The 17,932-nt window shown below is 41.3% G+C and overlaps 1 protein-coding gene across 3 annotated transcripts in view; it reads left to right on the top strand.

Moving 5' to 3' along the window:
• The first annotated feature begins 2,052 nt into the window (after nucleotides 1-2,052).
• Cbfa2t2 (CBFA2/RUNX1 partner transcriptional co-repressor 2) overlaps nucleotides 2,053-17,932 on the top strand; it is a 152,729-nt gene continuing 136,849 nt past the window's right edge. For 2 of the 3 annotated variants that reach the window (XM_027945352.2, XM_071608845.1), the window contains exon 1: nucleotides 2,053-2,197. In XM_027945352.2, the coding sequence (XP_027801153.1) occupies nucleotides 2,164-2,197 (34 nt within the window). In that variant the 5' untranslated portion in view covers nucleotides 2,053-2,163. Of the gene's footprint in view, nucleotides 2,198-17,649; nucleotides 17,699-17,932 lie in introns of those variants that run through there. The other variant, XM_071608846.1, reaches the window with a different exon arrangement.

Consider the following 17,932-nt stretch of genomic DNA (forward strand, 5'->3'; position numbering starts at 1 on the left):
ATGTGGCTCAGTGGTTAAGTGTTCCTGCGTTCAAGCCCCAATACCCCCCCAAAAAGAAGTGCATTCCAATAATTTTGAACAACAAAAAAGGCATTCTATTGAAAATAACATCTGATTTAAAGCTATTTAAAGCAACAGCACATCTTGGACAAGTTTGGATTTTATTTAGATTTCATCTTCATCCCACACAACTTCTTCCTTCACCAACATGCAAGTTCTTTTTCTTCCCTAGCTCCGAGACAAGCAGATGGACAGGGTAGGGCCTTCCTTGACAGTAGTTCTAGATTCTTTGGAGCGAAAGGAACAGCATGGTCATTTAACCTTGATCCAGTCACAAGTTCCTGGCCAGCCTGAGCAACTTGGGGAGATCCTGTCTTAAAAAATGAACAAAGCGGGGCTGAGGCTATGGCTCAGTGGTAGCACACTTGCCTAGCATGTGTGAGGCACTGGGTTCGATTCCCAGCACTACATATAAATAAATAAAAAATAAAGTTCTATCAACAACTAAAAGAATATAAAAAAAAAAATGAACAAAGGGATGGGGACAGATTGCTCAGGTAGAGGGGTAGAGCATTCCAGGGTTTGATACAGAGTACTGCCTGCAGGCACATGCAAACACACACACACACACACACACACACCCAGACCGATTACATACATTTTCCTCACTTTTTTGTAGATTTTTTTTTTTTTTCATACCAGGGATTGAACCCAGGCATGCTTAACCACTGAGCCATGACCCCAATCCTTTTTATTTATTTATTAAAATATTATTTTAGTTGTCAATGGACCTTTATTTTGCTGACAGTGCTGAGAATAGAATCCAGTGTCTCACACATGCTAGGCAAGCGCTCTACCACTGAGCCACAACCCCAGCCCTTATTTTTTTATTTTGAGACAAGTTTTCCCCAAGTTGCTGAGGTTGGCCTTGAACTTGTGCTCCTCCTGCCTCAGTCTCCCAAGTTGCTACTTGGCTTTTCTTTTTGTTTTTAATTTTATTTGAAATTTATTTTATGATGTGGCATTGGAGAGATTTTCACAAAGGAAATAACATTTCAGCTTTGTTGTTTCTGTCATTTGAATTCCTTTCAGGTTTAGCTAAAAGCCCCTACCTGGTACCTCCTGAGTAAATTGGGGCCTTTTGCTGCGTTAATCAAAACAACATAGAGAACTTCCTTCATCTTTGCTCATACTACTATTTATTTATTTATTTATTTATTTGGGGGTCCTGGAGAATCCAGGGCCTGGTGCGTACTATGCAAGGATTCTATCACTGAGTTACACCCCCATCCCTTATTGTAGGTTTAATCCCCCTTTCTGAGACGTTGGAGTCAGAGTAGTTCAGAAAATCTCAAAGCACTAGATCTGAAGCCAGAATTACTTTGGTTTTATGGCCTCTGTGTTTTCATTTCTCCAACAGAAATGGATGGGCAAGATCTTTCCTCATATGTAGAAAAGGCGGAATAATATTTCTCTATCCCACTGAGAGGATTAACTGCAGGGATTGTACTAAAACAGCACCTGAACCTGACAAAGGGCTCAATAACAATGGTAACTAACAGTTACTAATTTTATGACATTTTAGGCATTTAGAACGCTGTAGACCCAAAAAGGGAAGTAACTTGCCCAAAGACTTGGGCAAAGGTAATCAGGCCTGTACCTGGTGAACTCAGGTGAGACCTGTTACCTTCCCCTAAGCTCCGCCCCCACGACTCCGCCCAGTCCCCCCCCCTCCCCCCGCATCTCCCTCGCCTCGGGGGCTGCCTTGGCCATATCCGGAAGCTCAGGGCTAGAAGCTACGGCTCGAGACGCGAGCGCGTGACGCAGGGGGGGTGGGTCTGAGAAATAGGATGCGCCGGGATAGGTCCATAGGTTCGCGCGGAAGGGGCGGATCGGGTCAGGGGGCGGGGTTTAGCGGGAGTAGGTCTTAAGGCCGGGCTTCCGCGTGCGTTGGTCTGGCGGGGGAGAGCGCGCGGCGGGGGCGTGTCCGGAGGTGGGGCGGGGCCAGCAGGGGGGCGGGGTTGCGCGCGGCCTAACGGCGGCGGCGGCGGCGGCGACGACAGCGGAGCTGGTGTTGGTGGGCTCCGCGCCCTGAGGTCCTGCGGCGGCGCCTGTGAGGCACCCGGGCCGCGGGCGGAGGCGCGCGGCGTGTGGCCGTCGGCGATGGTGGGCGTCCCTGGAGCGGCCGCCTTCCAGAGTAAGCTGGGAGGGAAGGCGGGCGGCTTAGGGGGGCGTGTGAGGGGCCTGCAGCTCCACCGACGCGAGGTTCCCAAGAGTTCCCGGAGCGAGGCCGGTATGGGGAAACTGAGGCCCTACGCAGGGCGGCGAGTCCAAGGTCACCGGGCGGGCCGGGCTTCGCGGGTCCCCGAGGCCACCCCTTCGCTTCCTGCGCCTCCGGGTGTCTAGAGGCTCAAGGTGTGAGTGAAACTGGGGACCGCGGCCTCGAAGCCCAGCCGGGCGGGCGTCCATCGGACTTGCGGCGGACAAGAATTGTTTTGTTCTCCAGGCGCTGGGGCCAAAAGTCCAGCTCTGGGGAAATATTACACACGCCTGATTATGAGAGCTGTGTGGTCAGTGCTGGAGCAGGTGAGAATGGCGCCGCAGAGGGGCCTGTTGCGTGCAGGCTCAGGGGTCGGACTGCCTAGGTTCCCATTCTCCCCCCCCCCCCCCCCCGCCGCCCCCATTCATGTCTGTCACCTTGGCTCTCCCCTGGTCTCAGTTACCCATCTGAAAAATGGGGGTGTGAAAAACGTTTTCTCCATTCTCCAGAGTTGGGTGTAGTGAAGCTAGAGGAATGATTGGCACACCCTGGCACAGACACCAGCGTGAAAACTGTCATTATTGTAATCGCAGTTTATTAATCATTCTGTGTGAACCTCACTTGGAATAGTCTGAAATTGGACTCTTGGTTGGGTATTTAAGATTTTATGTGGTCGTTGGTTAGTCGTACTCTATGATCCAATTGTCCAATTGTTATTCTTACCTCCATTTCGCCATTCCAGCATTTATCGAATGTACCTCCTAGACTTGTGAGATCCTTGGGGGAAGGGTGGCATCTTTTAATAAGAACAATAAAAATTTAATTGTTTTAAGTCTTTTTCATTGGAATAGCAATAATAGCCAACAGTTTTCATGCACGAGGCATTTTACAATTCTATTCATTTAATATTTATTAAATCATCTCTTGAGTAAAAAGTACCATTCTAGGCCCTGAAAAATATAGCAACAACAACAAAAAAAGATAGACCAGACTGCTTTTGAGTTTAGTTGAGAGAAGGAAGAGACCCAGTAAATGAAGAAACAGATAAATGGTTTCTCAGTTGTTTAAGCATTGTGAAAATCTAAAGAGCTTTGTATTTAAATACACCCATTTTGCAGAGGATGAAACCGAGTGACATTAGAACTCTAGCCCCAAAGCAGTGTTCTTCACCACATAATAAAAGGGAAGCCTTACAAAAATTGTGGTATATATGTGTATTAAGAATTGTAATGCAAAAACAGAAAGGTACATGTATAAAGGCATGAATTGGCGTGAACATACTTTATATACAGAGGTATGAAAAATTGTGCTCTGTATGTATAATAAGAATTGTAATGCAAAAAAAGGGGGAAAGTTTTATGCAGCCTTTATTCCTTCTTTGGTACCCCTTAAATGTTGCATTGAAGAAATACAAAGTAGATTTAGTTTATGCATTTCCTAGTTAGATCTGCAGTTGCTGGTTTTGGTTTGAGCCATACCTTTTGAAATTTATCAATAGAGACACAGATAGGTGACCCCACAAGTTTGGATCTTTTATCTGAACTTAATTTTTTTTTTCCTTTTGCTGTGCTGGAGATTGAACCCAGGAACACTCTACTACTGAGCTAAATCCTCAGCCCCCTTTTATTTCTTTTTTGTACCGGGCACTTGACAACTGAGCCACATTCCCAACCCTATTTTGTATTTTATTTAGAGACAGGGTCTCACTGAGTTGCTTAGCACATTGCTTTTGTTAGGCTGGGTTTGAACTCAAGATCCTCCTGTCTCAGCCTCCTGAGCTGCTGGGATTACAAGGCATGTGCCAAAGTTTCTCTAAATTGCCCAGACTGGCTTCAAACTTGCTGTCCTCCTGCCTCAGCCTCCTGAGTAACTGATATTACAGGCATGTGCTACCATGCCTGATTGAATTTAAAATTTTTATATCTAAATATTTTGTTTTTATAAGTACTTTTGGTTCTGTTAATGTAACTTTTTCTTTTTTTTCTTTTGTAGTACTGAGGCTTTAATGCTGGGGCTACCTACTACTGAACTAAAATCCCAACCCTTTTTTGTGAAAGGTTCTCGTTAAATCCTCAAAACTTGCCTCAAACTTGAAATCTTCCAGGATAGCTGGGATTGTAAGCATGTACCACTTTCACTTGGTATACTTTCTCTTTTTCTTTCTATTTTTTGAGACAGGGTCTTTTGCCAGATAACCTCTAACTCCCAATCTTTCTGCTTCAGCTTCTCAGGATTTTATAGGCATGTGCCACCACACCCTACTGTACTTTTTCTTTTAATCTAGAAGAATCAAGTAAATTGCATTGAAATATGATAGTATTGCCAGGTTTGGTGACATGTGCCTATAATCACAGCTGCTAAGGAGGTTGAGGCAGGACGATCTAGGCCAGTTTGGGCAGTTTGTCTAGACCCTGTTCAAGGCCAGCCTGGGAAGTTGTCTAGACCCTATCTCAAAATTTAGAAAAGGGCTGAGGATGTAGCTTAGTGCTTGCCTAACATGTGAAGGCCCTGAATTGAATCCCTAGTATGACACACATACAAAAAAATTTATAGTTGTAGTTTATATATATTTTGTAACATGCAACATTTTACAAAAGAATGAGCTAAAAATAAATATTTGTAGAAGTTCCAGTATTGTCTTTTCACATCCCAGTGTGTGAATAGTAACTATTCCTCTGGTGATGGAGATCATTGATCTTATAGTGGCACCTTTCCTTCAACCCATTAGGTCTGCTACTCCTGAAAAAAAAAAAATCTGGGGGCTGAGGTTGTGGCTCAGTGGTAGAGCTCTTGCCTAGCACTGGTGAGGCTGGGTTCAATTCTCAGCACCACATAAACAACAACAACAAAATAAAGATTAAATTCTAAAAAAAAAAAAAAATCTGGCTTATTCAATAGAAGTATAATGTGGCACATGTCTGTAATCCCAGTGGCTAGGGAGGTGGATTGCAAGTTCAAAGCCAGCCTCAGCAATTTAAGCAACTCAGTGAGACCCTGTCTCTAATAAAAAAAAATACAAAGTAGGACTAGGGATGGGGCTCCGTGGTCAGGTGCCCCTGAGTTAAATCCCTGGTACCCCCCCCCCCAAAAAAAAAAAAAGAAGTAGTAAAATGTAACAGTTTAGCTTGAAATTCTAAACTTTTGAAATTAATTCTAGAGTTGGGCATAGGTTGAAAACCTGGTGGGTAGTCCTTATAAGCCTTTTTTTTTTTTTTTTTAAAGAGAGAGAGAGGAAAATGAGAATTTTAATATTTATTTTTCAGTTTTCGGTGGACACAACATCTTTGTATGTGGTGCTGAGGATCGAACCCGGGCCGCACGCATGCCAGGCGAGTGCGCTACCGCTTGAGCCACATTCCCAGCCCTTTTTTTTTTTTTTTAAATCAAGGATTGAACCCAAAAATGCTTAAACATTGAGTCACATCCCCTGCCCTAAAATATTTTATTTAGAGACAAGATCTCTGAATTGTTTAGGGCCTCAAGTTGCCGAGGCTGGCTTTGAACTCTCCATCCTCCTGCCTCAGCCTTCTGAACTGCTGCTGGGATTACAGGTGTGCACCACTGTGCCTGGCCAGTCTTTATAAGCTTTGAGACTTTGGAACTTTCTCTACACTTTATTTTCCTCATCTGTGAAATTGAGACAATGAAAGTTCTTACATTAAGCCTGATGCAGTGGGACATGCCTAATGCCAGCTGCTCCGGAGGCTGAGGCAGGAGGATTGCAAGTTTGAAGCCAGCCTGGACAATTTAGCAAGACCCTGTTTTAAAAGGAGAGGATTTAGCTAAGTGGTAGAGCATGCCTGGGTTCAATCCCAAGTAACACACACACAGCAGTCCTACCTCATTTAGAGTTTTTATTTAAAAAAAAAATTTTTTTTTTTTTTGTTTGTAGATAGACAAAACATCTTTGTTTTATTTATCTATTTTTATGTAGTGCTGAGGATTGAACCCAGTGCCTCATACATGCTAGGGAGGCAATCTACCACTGAGCCACAACCCTACCCCCTCATTTACAGTTTTATTGCCATGATTAATAGTTTGTTGTTTTGGTACTGATGATTGAACCTATGGGCACTTTACAACAGAGCTACATCCCCAGTTTTTTTATTTTTTTGTGGTACTGGGGATTGAACCCAGGATCATTCTACTAGTGAGCTACATCCCAGCTCTTATTATTATTATTATTATTTTATATGTAATTTAACCCCTGAGCCACATTTTCAGACCTTTTTATTTTTTTCATTTTGAGACAGGGTCTCACCAAGTCGTTTAGGGCCTCACTGAGTTGCTGAGGCTGTCTTTGAACCTGGGGTCTTCCGGCCTCGGCCTCCCGAGTTGCTGGAATTATAGGGGTGCACCACCATGCCTGGACCTTTATTTTTTATTTCGAGACAGAGTCTTGCTGTTACTTAGGGTGACCTGCAACTCCTGGGCTCAAGTGATTCTTCTGCCTCAGCTTCACAAATTGCTGGGATTATATGCATGCCATGCACTGGGCAAGAGTAATATATGTTAATGTGATGTTTGTGTTAATTTATGTAAACAACTTAAACAATGCTTGATAGACTGTTTTGTTTGCTTTTTGTGGTTAAGGATACAAAAAGATGACTTAGGATCTCAGTCTATGGGGACTTAAACAGTTATAAAGTGCTTTCAATGTTATAATCAAAGGCTTTTGGGATACAAAGGAAGCATAACTAGTTGTTCTTTGAGGGTTTAAGTAAGGACTGGGTAAAGAGGTAGGTAACATTTACAGAGGCTTTAAACCAGCCCCAGCAACTTATAATCTTCATCAGAACAATATATGACAAGACTGGGGAGGCTGAGGCAGGAGGATCATAAATTTGAAGCCAACCTCAAGCAATATGGCAAGGCCCTAAGCAACTTTGTGAGACCCTGTTCTTTTTTTTTATTATTATTATTTATTTTCTAGGTGTAGATGGATACAACACAATGCCTTTATTTTTATGTGGTGCTGAGGATCGAACCCGGGTCCTGCCCGTGCTAGGCGAGCGCTGTACCACTGAGCCACAATCCCAGCCCAATATATTTATTTTTTAGTTTTAGGTGGACACAATATCTTTATTTTACATTTATGTGGTGCTGAGGATCTAACCCAGTGCCTCATGCATGCTAGGCGAGTTCTCTACCACTGAGCCACAATACCCCCTCCTTTTAAAGTAAACAATAAAAAGGGATGGAGGTGTGGCTCAATGGTAAAACGCCTCTGAGTTCAAACCCCAGTATAAAATAAAAAACAAATAAATAAGGTTCTCTCTACATGATTCCCTCCTTCTGGGTTTGGGAAATTTTTTCCCTTTGTTCCTCTAGCATAAAAGTGCTCTCATTGATCCCAAAGAGTTACTATTATTTGTAAATATATTATGCCCATTCACACTTGTTTACTACCTTATTAAACCCTTCTTAAATTACCTTACTGGACTATTCCATTTTTCCTGAGACTGTCATTCAAAACTTATTTGTATTCTGCATATACTTCAAACAGAAAGATGTCTGAGTCCCCAGCTCATAGCAGAATTAAATAAGCAGAGAGAGATACTTAAAGCTTGTTCTTTAGTTGTGTTTGTTTCCTTCTTTCCTTCCTTTCTTTCAACAGTACTGGGGATTGAACCCAGGGGCACTCTGGCACTGAGCTACATGCTTAACTCTTTTATTTATTTTTTTAATATTTATTTATTTAGTTTTTAGCAGACACAACATCTTTATTTGTATGTGGTGCTGAGGATCGAACCCAGGCCGCACACATGCCAGGCGAGCGCGCTACCGCTTGAGCCACATCCCCAGCCCCCATGCTTAACTCTTTTCATTTAATTTAGTTTAAATTTTATTTTTTGGGTTACTGGGGATTGAACTCAGGGGAACTTGGCCACTGAGCCACATCTCCAGCCCTGTTTTGTATTTTATTTAGAGACAGGGTCTCATTGAGTTGCTTATCGCCTCGCCATTGCTGAGGCTGGCTTTGAACTCATGATCCCTCTGCCTCACTCTCCCAAGCTGCTGGGATTATAGGCATCCACCACTGCGCCTAGCCTTTTAATTTTATTTTCGAGACAAGGACTGGCTAAATTGCCCAGGTTGTTCTCAAGCTTTTAGATCCTTCTGCTTAAGTTTCCCCTGTAGCTGGGATTGCAGATGTGTGCCATTATTCCCCGCTTCAATTATTTGAATTTAATGAATGTTTGTAAGTATGAAGAAAGATGTTTTAAATGGCAGTATATAATGCAGCACTAGGATCAAGATTAGTTAATTCACTAAGTTTATATCTCTTCCAAGACAAGGAATATGGAGGAGAGAGATGGTGAACTGTGTTTCTTGCCTTCAGTTTTATCTTCATTTCTTAATTTCAGAGAAGTGTTTTGAACCTCATATTACAGAAAGTGATCACTGGATTGTAAACATTTGCTTCAAATTCATGAAAGCTTGAAGGTTAATTAGAGAGAATCTTAGTTCTTGTTTGGACCTTAATAGAGCTGTGTTGACAGTGTGCGTGTGCAGTATGCACTAGTGTATGTACATGTGACAGACCCTGTTTCTGGGTTGTATTACAGTTGGTGAAGTTGCTTTTTTCCTCTGTCTCTGGTTTTTGTCTCTGGCATCTTGAAGGCCTTGAGGGTATCTGAAATTACAGGGACTGGGGTACAATAAGTTATACTTTGCAAATGAGTCAGTAGCAGATATGTCAAGTGAATATGCCTTCCTTTTTTTTTTTTTTTTCCTGTTTCTCTCTCTCTCTCTCTCTCTCTCTCTCTCTCTCTCTCTCTCTCTCTCTCTCTCTCTCTTTCTTTTTGTGGTACTGGGGATTGAACCCAGCGTCTCACAAATGCTAGTACTCCACCATGGAGCTACAGTCCTCCTCCCCCCCCCCAAAAAAATATTTTTTTTTAAGGCAGAATTTTGCTAAAGGTTAACCTGGAACTTCAGATCCTCTTGCCTCAGTTTCCCAAGTATCTGAGGTTACAGTTGTGTGCCTCTTCACTTGGCAGGACCATTTTTTAAATTCTCCATTACATGGCTGCTTCTTTTTACTAGACTAGAGTTTTTAGATGAATGTTCTAGAGGATCCCAGAGGTTTCTTAAGATACTTGACTTTTCCATCATATTTCTTCAAATTTCTTTCCTTAATGTCTCTTATTTTAAAGTCTAGAGAGTCTGGGGCTGTGGCTCAGTGGTAGCGCTCATCTTACAGGTGTAAGGCACTGGATTCGATCCTCAGCTCCACATAAAAATAAAATAAAGGTATTGTGTTCATCTACAATTATAAAAAAAAAAAAAAAGTAAAATAAAATTGTCCTAGAATCAGATGCCTGTAATCCCAGCCACCTGGGAGATTGAGGTAGGAGGATCACAAGTTCGAGGTCAGTCTGGGCAACTTAGCAGCAAAACCCTGTCTCCAAAAATGCTGCTGCTGCTGCTGCTGGGGATGTAGCTCAGTAGAAAAGTGCCCCTGGGTTCAGTCTCCAGTACCGTAAAACTAACTAACTAAACAATTGTTTCTTAGAATTGAGATGATTTAAAGATGGATATCAAAGGTCTTGTTCAGGGGTGTCCTAACTTGGTCTTAGATATGAATTAGAGGGGAAAAAACATAACAGAAACTCAGCAGCCTTTACCAATCCATCCCATATGTTTCCTGATCTTAACTGTGAAGCAGATGATGGCAGTGAACATCAAAAGCTCAAGAAAATGTCCATGTTAATTTTGTATGGCTCTGTGAGGAGTTGTCAAATACAGATTCTGAACTGTGGTATATGGACTACTTTTCAATATGACTTCTTAAGATTTGATCCTTCCCCTAGGTTTTGTATTGCTTAATTAAATGTAGAAATCAAAGTAAAATTCAGAGTAACCCAGAAGTAGGTATCCTTCAGTCTGAATTTATTGTTTCAGAGATGGCTAGACCTTTTAATTAAATTAGCTGATGGGGACAAATATGTAATCTGACCTCTGCAGCAGCTCAAGTGAAATGTTAATATCAGGCATTGCAAGTCTCCCTTGACATATTACTTTGACCTTTTCTACTCTTACAAATGTCTCCCTTATTCCTTTGTTGTTAACTTAGCCAGCCATACAGAGGTCCTGCCTGCTTTTGATTTTTGAAGCCATATGAGAACAGACATTCAAATAGCACAGATTTTCACTTTAGGTTCATATCCCTAGAACTACACTAGCCATACGTAACTGAATTTCAATTAATTCATTTGTAGTTTTTATATATTTTAAATATATAATTTTTAAAATTTTTATTTCTTTTGCAGTCCTGGGTCCCTTGTAATTTTTATCTAGTTCACTGTTCTCACCATTTCCCATTACCTACTCTCTGTCCCCCAAATAAAAACTAATGTGTTGACCTTTTTGCCCCACTAAAAATGTGGCAGTTTTTTTTTTTTTTTTTTGTCTTTAATATATTTTTTTTTCCCCATAGGGAAATGAAACCAGCCTTGAGGGTAGAGGTCATGGTCTTGGCCTCTTTCGGATTCCCCAGGTGTTTATAGGTTCTCCTTAATTTTCCCTTGGGTTGGTCTGGCCAGATAACAGTCATGTGTTAATGACAGGAATATGTTCTTGGTTTTTGTTGTTGTTGTTGGGGATACTGGGGATTGCACCCAGGGCTTGGTGCAAGATAGGCAAGTTGCTCTGCCACTGATCTGTAGTCCTAGCCTGAAAGTAATGTGTTTAGAAATGCATCCTTAGTTGATTTTTGTCATTGTGGGAATCTTATATTGGGCTTAAACTGAGGTGGCATGGCCTACTGCATGCCTCAGTTTTTATGACATATACCACTGTATATGTATAGACCACTGTATGTATGGTCTGCTGTTGTTGGAAGTTTATACAATGCTTGACTCTTAGCTCTTCTAAAATATATTATGTATATTTTTGTATAAGCCACTTTATTTTTTGCAGTATTGGGGATTGAACTGGGGAGTTCTCTACCACGAACTACAACCCCAGCCTTTTTTTTTTGGTCCTGGGGATTGAACCCAGGGGGCTCTGAGCCACATCCTGAGCCCTTTTTTATGTTTGACTTTGAGATAGTCTTGCTAAGTTGCTTAGGGCCCCACTAAATTGTTGAGGCTGCCCCTGAATGTGAGATCCTCCTGCCTCAGCCTCCTGAGTCACTGGGATTGTAGGTGTGCACCATCAATGCCCGGCTTCCTTAGGGTCTTGCTAAATTGCCCAGGTTGGCCTAGAATTTGTGGTCTTCCTGCCTCCTTCTCCCAAGTTGCTTGGTTTACAGATATGCACTATTATGTTTTTATGTTTGAGACCAGGTCTTGCTGTGTTGCTGAAGGTCTCCCTAAGATGCTGAGGCTGTCCTCAAGTTTGTGCTCCTTCTGCCTCAGCCTTCTGAGTTGCTGGATTACAGGTATATGACAGCAAATCCAGTTCCTTTTCATTTTTATTTTATGTTGAGACAGGATCAGGCTGGGTTAGTGAGACTGACCTGGAATTTGCGATTCTCCTATTTCACAGCCTCCTGAGTTGCTGTGATTACATACTTGTGCCACTGTATATAGATGATTTATTTCTGTTTTTGTCTATATATGATAAAAAACATGAGTTCATGCTAATTCCTCCAGTTCCAGCCCAACACGGCAAAGTTCCTTTAGCCTTTCTCCTTTCCATATTTGCAAATTTTTTGTATTGAAAAGGTCAACTCCTCTTATCCACAATCTACCTGTTTATTTGTTCAATCATAGAAGATACCAAAAATAGCTTTAGAATTACTAACCATGTTTCTATGAAATATCTGCAAGTTGGAGTTGAGTGTTTAGTTAAGTCAATCTTTCTTTTCTTTTTTTGGTACTAGAAATTGAACCCAGGGGCACTTAACCATTGAACTACATCCCTAGCCCTTTTGAGATTTTTTTATTTTCAAAAAGGGTCTCCCTAAATTGCTTAGAGCCTTGTTAATTGGCTGAGGCTGGCTTTGAACTTGTGATCCTCCTGCCTCAGCCTCCTGAGCTGCTGGAATTACAGGTGTGCATGACCACACCTGGCTTGTTCTTTCTTTTAAGCTTGAGAGTTTATAATCAATATATTGAGTTGAAAAGTTAGCTTGGGCTAGGTGCCTTGGCTCATGCCTGTAATCTCAGGTACTTGGGCGTTTGAGGGAGGAGGATAACAAATTTGAGCCAAGCCTGAATATCTTAGTAAGACCTTGTTTTAAAACAAAACAAAACTGGGCTGTGGCTGTAACTCAGTGTTAGAGCACTAGAGCACTTACCTAACATCCTCAGGACCCTGGGCCGTGCCATAACTTGGGGTCACTCCTTAATTATTTGGTTTAATTTGATTAATTAGTGATGGAAACCAGGAGTGTTCTGCCTATGAGCTAGCTACATCCCCAGACTTTATTTATTTGTGGCACTAGAGATTAGACCCACTGGTGCTTTTTTGTCTTGAGGCAGGATCTCATTAAATTGCTGAGCCTTGTCTCAAACTTGTAATCTTTCTGCCTCAGCCTCCTAAATTGCCTCCTAAATTGCTGGAATGTAGATTAGTGGTAAATTGCCAGAGTTCAATCTCTACTACCAAAAAAAAAAAAAAAAAAGGCTGGGGGTGTAGTTCACGGCAGAACCATGATCAATATTTTGTTTTTTGTTGAGAGCCACAGCCCCTGGCATTTTGCCAGAACTAATGGTTGAGAGGCAAGCCATTAAGATAATGATAATTAAGTTAAGCTGTGTATGATTGCTGTGACTGGATGATGCTGGATTGAAATAGGCTATGTATTCAATTGTATATAGATTCCTGCTGCCTCGGCTCCTGGGGATTCCTAGAGAGTTCCAGTTGGTTCCTGAAGTTCCGGTTGGTGTGTGGTGTCCCTGGAAAGGCCAGGGGAGCTTGGAAATAAAGTTTGTTCCTGCTTGAGTGGCTCGTGATTTGTGCCCAGCCAGACTGCGGCAGTTTTTGTGGTACTGGAGTTTGAATCCAGGGCCTCACTTGTGCTAGGCAAATGTTCTACCACTAGGCTATATCTTCAGCCATTATTTTGTAATTTTAGGCACACATTTATTATGTAAGATTATATATATGAAAAATATTCATTTTGTATTTTTTAAGAATTTCTCCCATGTTCTGCCTTTTGGCAGAATTTCAGAATAACTTGAAATTCTTTATTTCAAATAAATATCAGCATTTCTGTTCACCTTTTGGAAGAGCTTTTAATTAACTCAGCCATGGAGTGTTTACCTTGCCCCAGATGATTAGTTTTTACATTTTATATGGGCATAGTAATTTGCACCTGCTGATTTCTTGTTTTTAGTGATAGTGAAAAGTCAATTTTTTTCTTGTGGTGATAATTAATGCTTTAGTCTACTTACTGATTTGCCTTTGCAACTTCACAAAAGCAATTTTAGCGTGCTCATTTTTCAAATATATTTGCACATGATAACTCTGGTTTGCCCTTTTTGAAGGTTTTGAATGGGGAAAATTGGTAAATGGTGTTGAAAGTCGGGTAGTGGTAGCTACAGGAATGAGCTCTGTCAACATTATACTAATTCCTTAGAAAAAAGAAGCACCTGAGGTGACCCCCCCCCCCAATTGGGGATTGAACACAGTAGTGTTTTATCATTGAGATACATTCCCAGCCCTTTTTATTTTGAAATAGTGTTCTCTCTAAGTTGTCCAAGCTGGCTTCAAACCTGTTATCCTCTTGCCTTAGCCTCCAAGTCTTGGGAATTACAGGTGTTGTCCTATCCAACTCTGTGCTATTTAATTTATGTACCTATAATTTATTGATTTTGTGGTACAAAGGGTTGAACCCAGAGGTACTCTACCACTGAGCTCTACATCACCAGTGTTCCACCCCCCCCCTGCTATTTTAAGTCAGTGTCTCATTAAATTGCCCAGGCTGTCCTCCAACTTGGAGTCTTCCTGCTTCACCATCCTGAGTTGCTGGTATTATAGGCATGCGTCCCTGTGCCTGGTTCTTAGGTCTTTAAGATAGAGTTGAAAAAGAAGATATGGATATCATCCCAATCTTCTTACTTTTATTTCACAAGCAATGCAACCTTGATCAATTCATATTTGGACTTTGAGTTTATTTCATCATTTGAAATGTGGATAGCCTTAACTCTTTTATTTTTGGTAGTGCTGGGGATTGAACCAGGGCCTTGTGCATGCAGCACTCTACCAACTGAGCTATACCCCCACTTTTTTTTTTTTGTACAAGAGATTGAACCCAGTGGCATTGAACCACATCCCCAGCCTTTTTTATTCTTTATTTTGAGACAGGATCTCATTAAATTGATTAGGGCCTCATTAGATTGCTGAGGCTGGCTTTTGAACATGCCATCCTCCTGCCTCAGCCTCATTTGCTGGAATTACAGATGTGTGTCACCATGCTTGGCAAACATCCATACCTCTTCTGTCTACCTCACAAAGCAAGAACCAATATTTGGATTGTTAACCATGTTTTGAACATTATGTTATTACATGAATAATTTTGTAATACTACTAATTTGTTTGATTTCCCTAATTTTATGGGACCAAGTTTGCTGGGGAAAAAAATGTATAGAAATAGGGGAGAAGTGGGGCATGGTAAAGTAGCACACCTGTAATCCTAGTGACTCAGGAGGCCAAGCAGGGAGGTTTGCAAATTCAAGGCCAGTTTCAGCAACTCAGTGAGACCCTGTCTCAAAATAGAAAATAGAACTCGGTAACTCAATGGTAAAGTACCCCTGGGTTCATTTTCCAGTACCATAAATAAGTAAATGTATGTATGTAAACAATGAAGATAAAGTAATACTCCTGGGCTGGGGTCCTGGCTCAGTGGTAGAGCATTTGCACTTGTGTGAAGCACTGAGTTTGATTCTTTTTTTTTTTTTTTAAATATTTATTTATTTATTTTAGTTTTCGGCGGACACAACATCTTTGTTTGTATGTGGTGCTGAGGATCGAACCCGGGCCGCACGCATGCCAGGCGAGCGTGCTACCGCTTGAGCCACATCCCCAGCCCCTGAGTTTGATTCTTATCACCACATAAAAATAAATGAATCAAATAAAGGTCCACCAAAAACTAAAAAAATAAAATAAAAAAATAAAAATAAAGTGATACTCCCTTTCCTGGTCTAAGTGAAGGCAGCCATTCATTAACAGCTGTATTGTGAAGTTGTTGGATGCAGGGACTTTGTTAAGTGCTGTGGAGCTGCCACGTCTGTAAGATTCCATCTCTGTCCTCAGAGAGATCTTCCAGTTTGTCTTTCCTTCTATCTTCTAACACTTTGTTGATTGTTCTTGTGAGGAAACTTTTTTTTTTTTCCCTTTCCTTTTCTCTTCTCATGATGCTGAGGATTGAACCCAGGGCCTCACATGCCAGGCAAGTACTCTACCACTGAGCCACATCCATTCCCAACCCCAAAATGGGTTTCAGTTAAGTTTTTATAGTGGTTATTCATCTTTTTCTCTTGTAATTGATGCTGGTAGGCAGGGTTGTGTTGAGAATAGAGACACAAGAATTCTGTTTTAATCAGTGGAAGCAGAGAATTTTTCAAGAAAAATGGGATGCCATCCATGCCTCAGAGGCAGTGAGTACTTAACTGCAGCTGTGAACATCAACATTTGGTGCTATGATCTTTATATGTCTCTAAATAGTCCATGCTAATTTTGTGACCATTGGACTGTGAGGAATGATATAGTAAATGATGAGAGTTTTCATAGAAATCATGGCTGTTTAGCTGTTTGAAATATAAAAATTATTTCCTTATCAGTGGATATCCTTTTTTGTGGATTATTTTTGCTCACTTGCCATTTCAGTCTCTTGGTTCTTGTTACTTTGGTAGTTTTCAATGAATCATTTATTTGAGGTGTCCAATGTTTGTATTCTATTAGAACAAGGAACCACTGGGGTTGGGGATGTGGCTCAAGCGGTAGCGTGCTCGCCTGGTATGCGTGCGGCCAGGGTTCAATCCTCAGCACCACATACAAATGAAGATGTTGTGTCCGCCAAAAACTAAAAAATAAATATTAAAAAATATTCTCCCTCCCTCTCCCTTCCCCCCCTCTCTCTTTCTCTTTAAAAAAAAAAAGAAAAAAGAAAAAGGAACCACTAATTATACTGGAAGTTTGAGTATGATGAGTTATCATTATAATGACCAAGGGTCATTGACTTTCTAAGATACTCTTTTTTTTTTTTAATATTTATTTTTTAGTTTTTGGCGGACATAACATCTTTATTTGTGTGTGGTGCTGAGGATCGAACCCGGGCCGCACGCATGCCAGGCAAGTGCGCTACCGCTTGAGCCACATCTCCAGCCCTCTAAGATACTCTTGATTTCAGTTACTTTCAGAAACATTTATTTTGCCCCTAGTACCAGGTGCTGGGGGATATAAGGAGAGTTCTAAGGCCCTAAAGGAGTTCATAGGAAGGCCAGTAGGGGAGATAATACAGGTGGATAGTTTCAGTTCCAAATGGTAAGCAATGGGAGTGGTATGTGTGGGTGATAATGGTCCACAAAGGCTCGCATCTGACCTAATGTGTGTATTTGCATGTATGGGTGTTTTAAAAAAGGCTTCTTAGAAGAAAATTATGCCTGTCTTGACCCAAATATATTTTCCCTTTCCAACAATTTTTTTAAATTTATTTTTTAGTTGTAGTTGGACTCAATACCTTTATTTTATATATTTACTTTTATGTGGTGCTGAGGATCGAACCCAGGGCCTCTCACAGCTAGGCAAGCACTCTACCGCTGAGCCACAACCCCAGCCCCTCCCTTTCCAACAATTTTAAATTTTGGGACTGCAATATATTTACATAATTCATCATTTTAGAAAGTATAAGCCAGGCATGGTGGGATGATGCACCTGTAGTCTCAATCCTTTGGGAGGTTGAGGTGGGAGGCTCACTGGAGTCCAGGAATTGGAGGTCAGTAACATACTAATTTCATGAAACAGCTCCCTTAACTCTACAGTTGAGTAAGCTTTCCTTTTTTTTTTTTTTTTAAGCCTCTGGTTCTAGAAAACTAGTTTTCCTTTGGGGTAAGGGTTGTCTATGGGGTGGAATGGATGTGTGTGATCAGAAATTACTTCAGGGAGCTATTAGGATAACAGTGTGACAGCATGTTTTGAAATATTCTGGGGGAGGACATCTGGTATACTTTTTTTCGGGGGGGCAGCACTTCGGATTAAACCTGGGGCTTTGTGCATGCTAGGTAAGCCCTCTACCGCTGAGCCACATCCTCAATTCAACTTCTGGTTTATTTTTTGAGAAAGCCTGCTATGTGAGTCTCATGCTGTGCCTTTCAGGGTAAGAGCTGTTATTTGAACAAATTTCTGTCCTTTCACTCCTGCCCTCACTTTATCTCCAGTGCTGGTGGGATTACATTGTTTTTTCATCTTGTAGCATGAAGGAAGAGTTGAGATGGAATTTTCCTATCCCACAAAGGCTGCTGACCTCTGGCATATCTTTTGGCAGTGAGTATCCTAACTTACATTGTCAGCTTGATTAACCTTTGTTTTGAAAAGAACACACAAAATTTACTACACACCTGAGGGTGGGAGTATTAGAGTTCCTGATCAGCCTTTTTTTTTTTTTTTGGTAGGGAATTGGATCTGGGATTTGACCATTGAGCTACATTCCCAGCCCTTTTTAATTTTTATTCTTAGTTTTGAGACAGGGTCTTGCTAAATTGTTGAGGCTGACTTCAA

This window comes from Marmota flaviventris, chromosome 2 (assembly GCF_047511675.1).
Source record: "Marmota flaviventris isolate mMarFla1 chromosome 2, mMarFla1.hap1, whole genome shotgun sequence".
Lineage (NCBI taxonomy): Eukaryota > Metazoa > Chordata > Mammalia > Rodentia > Sciuridae > Marmota > Marmota flaviventris.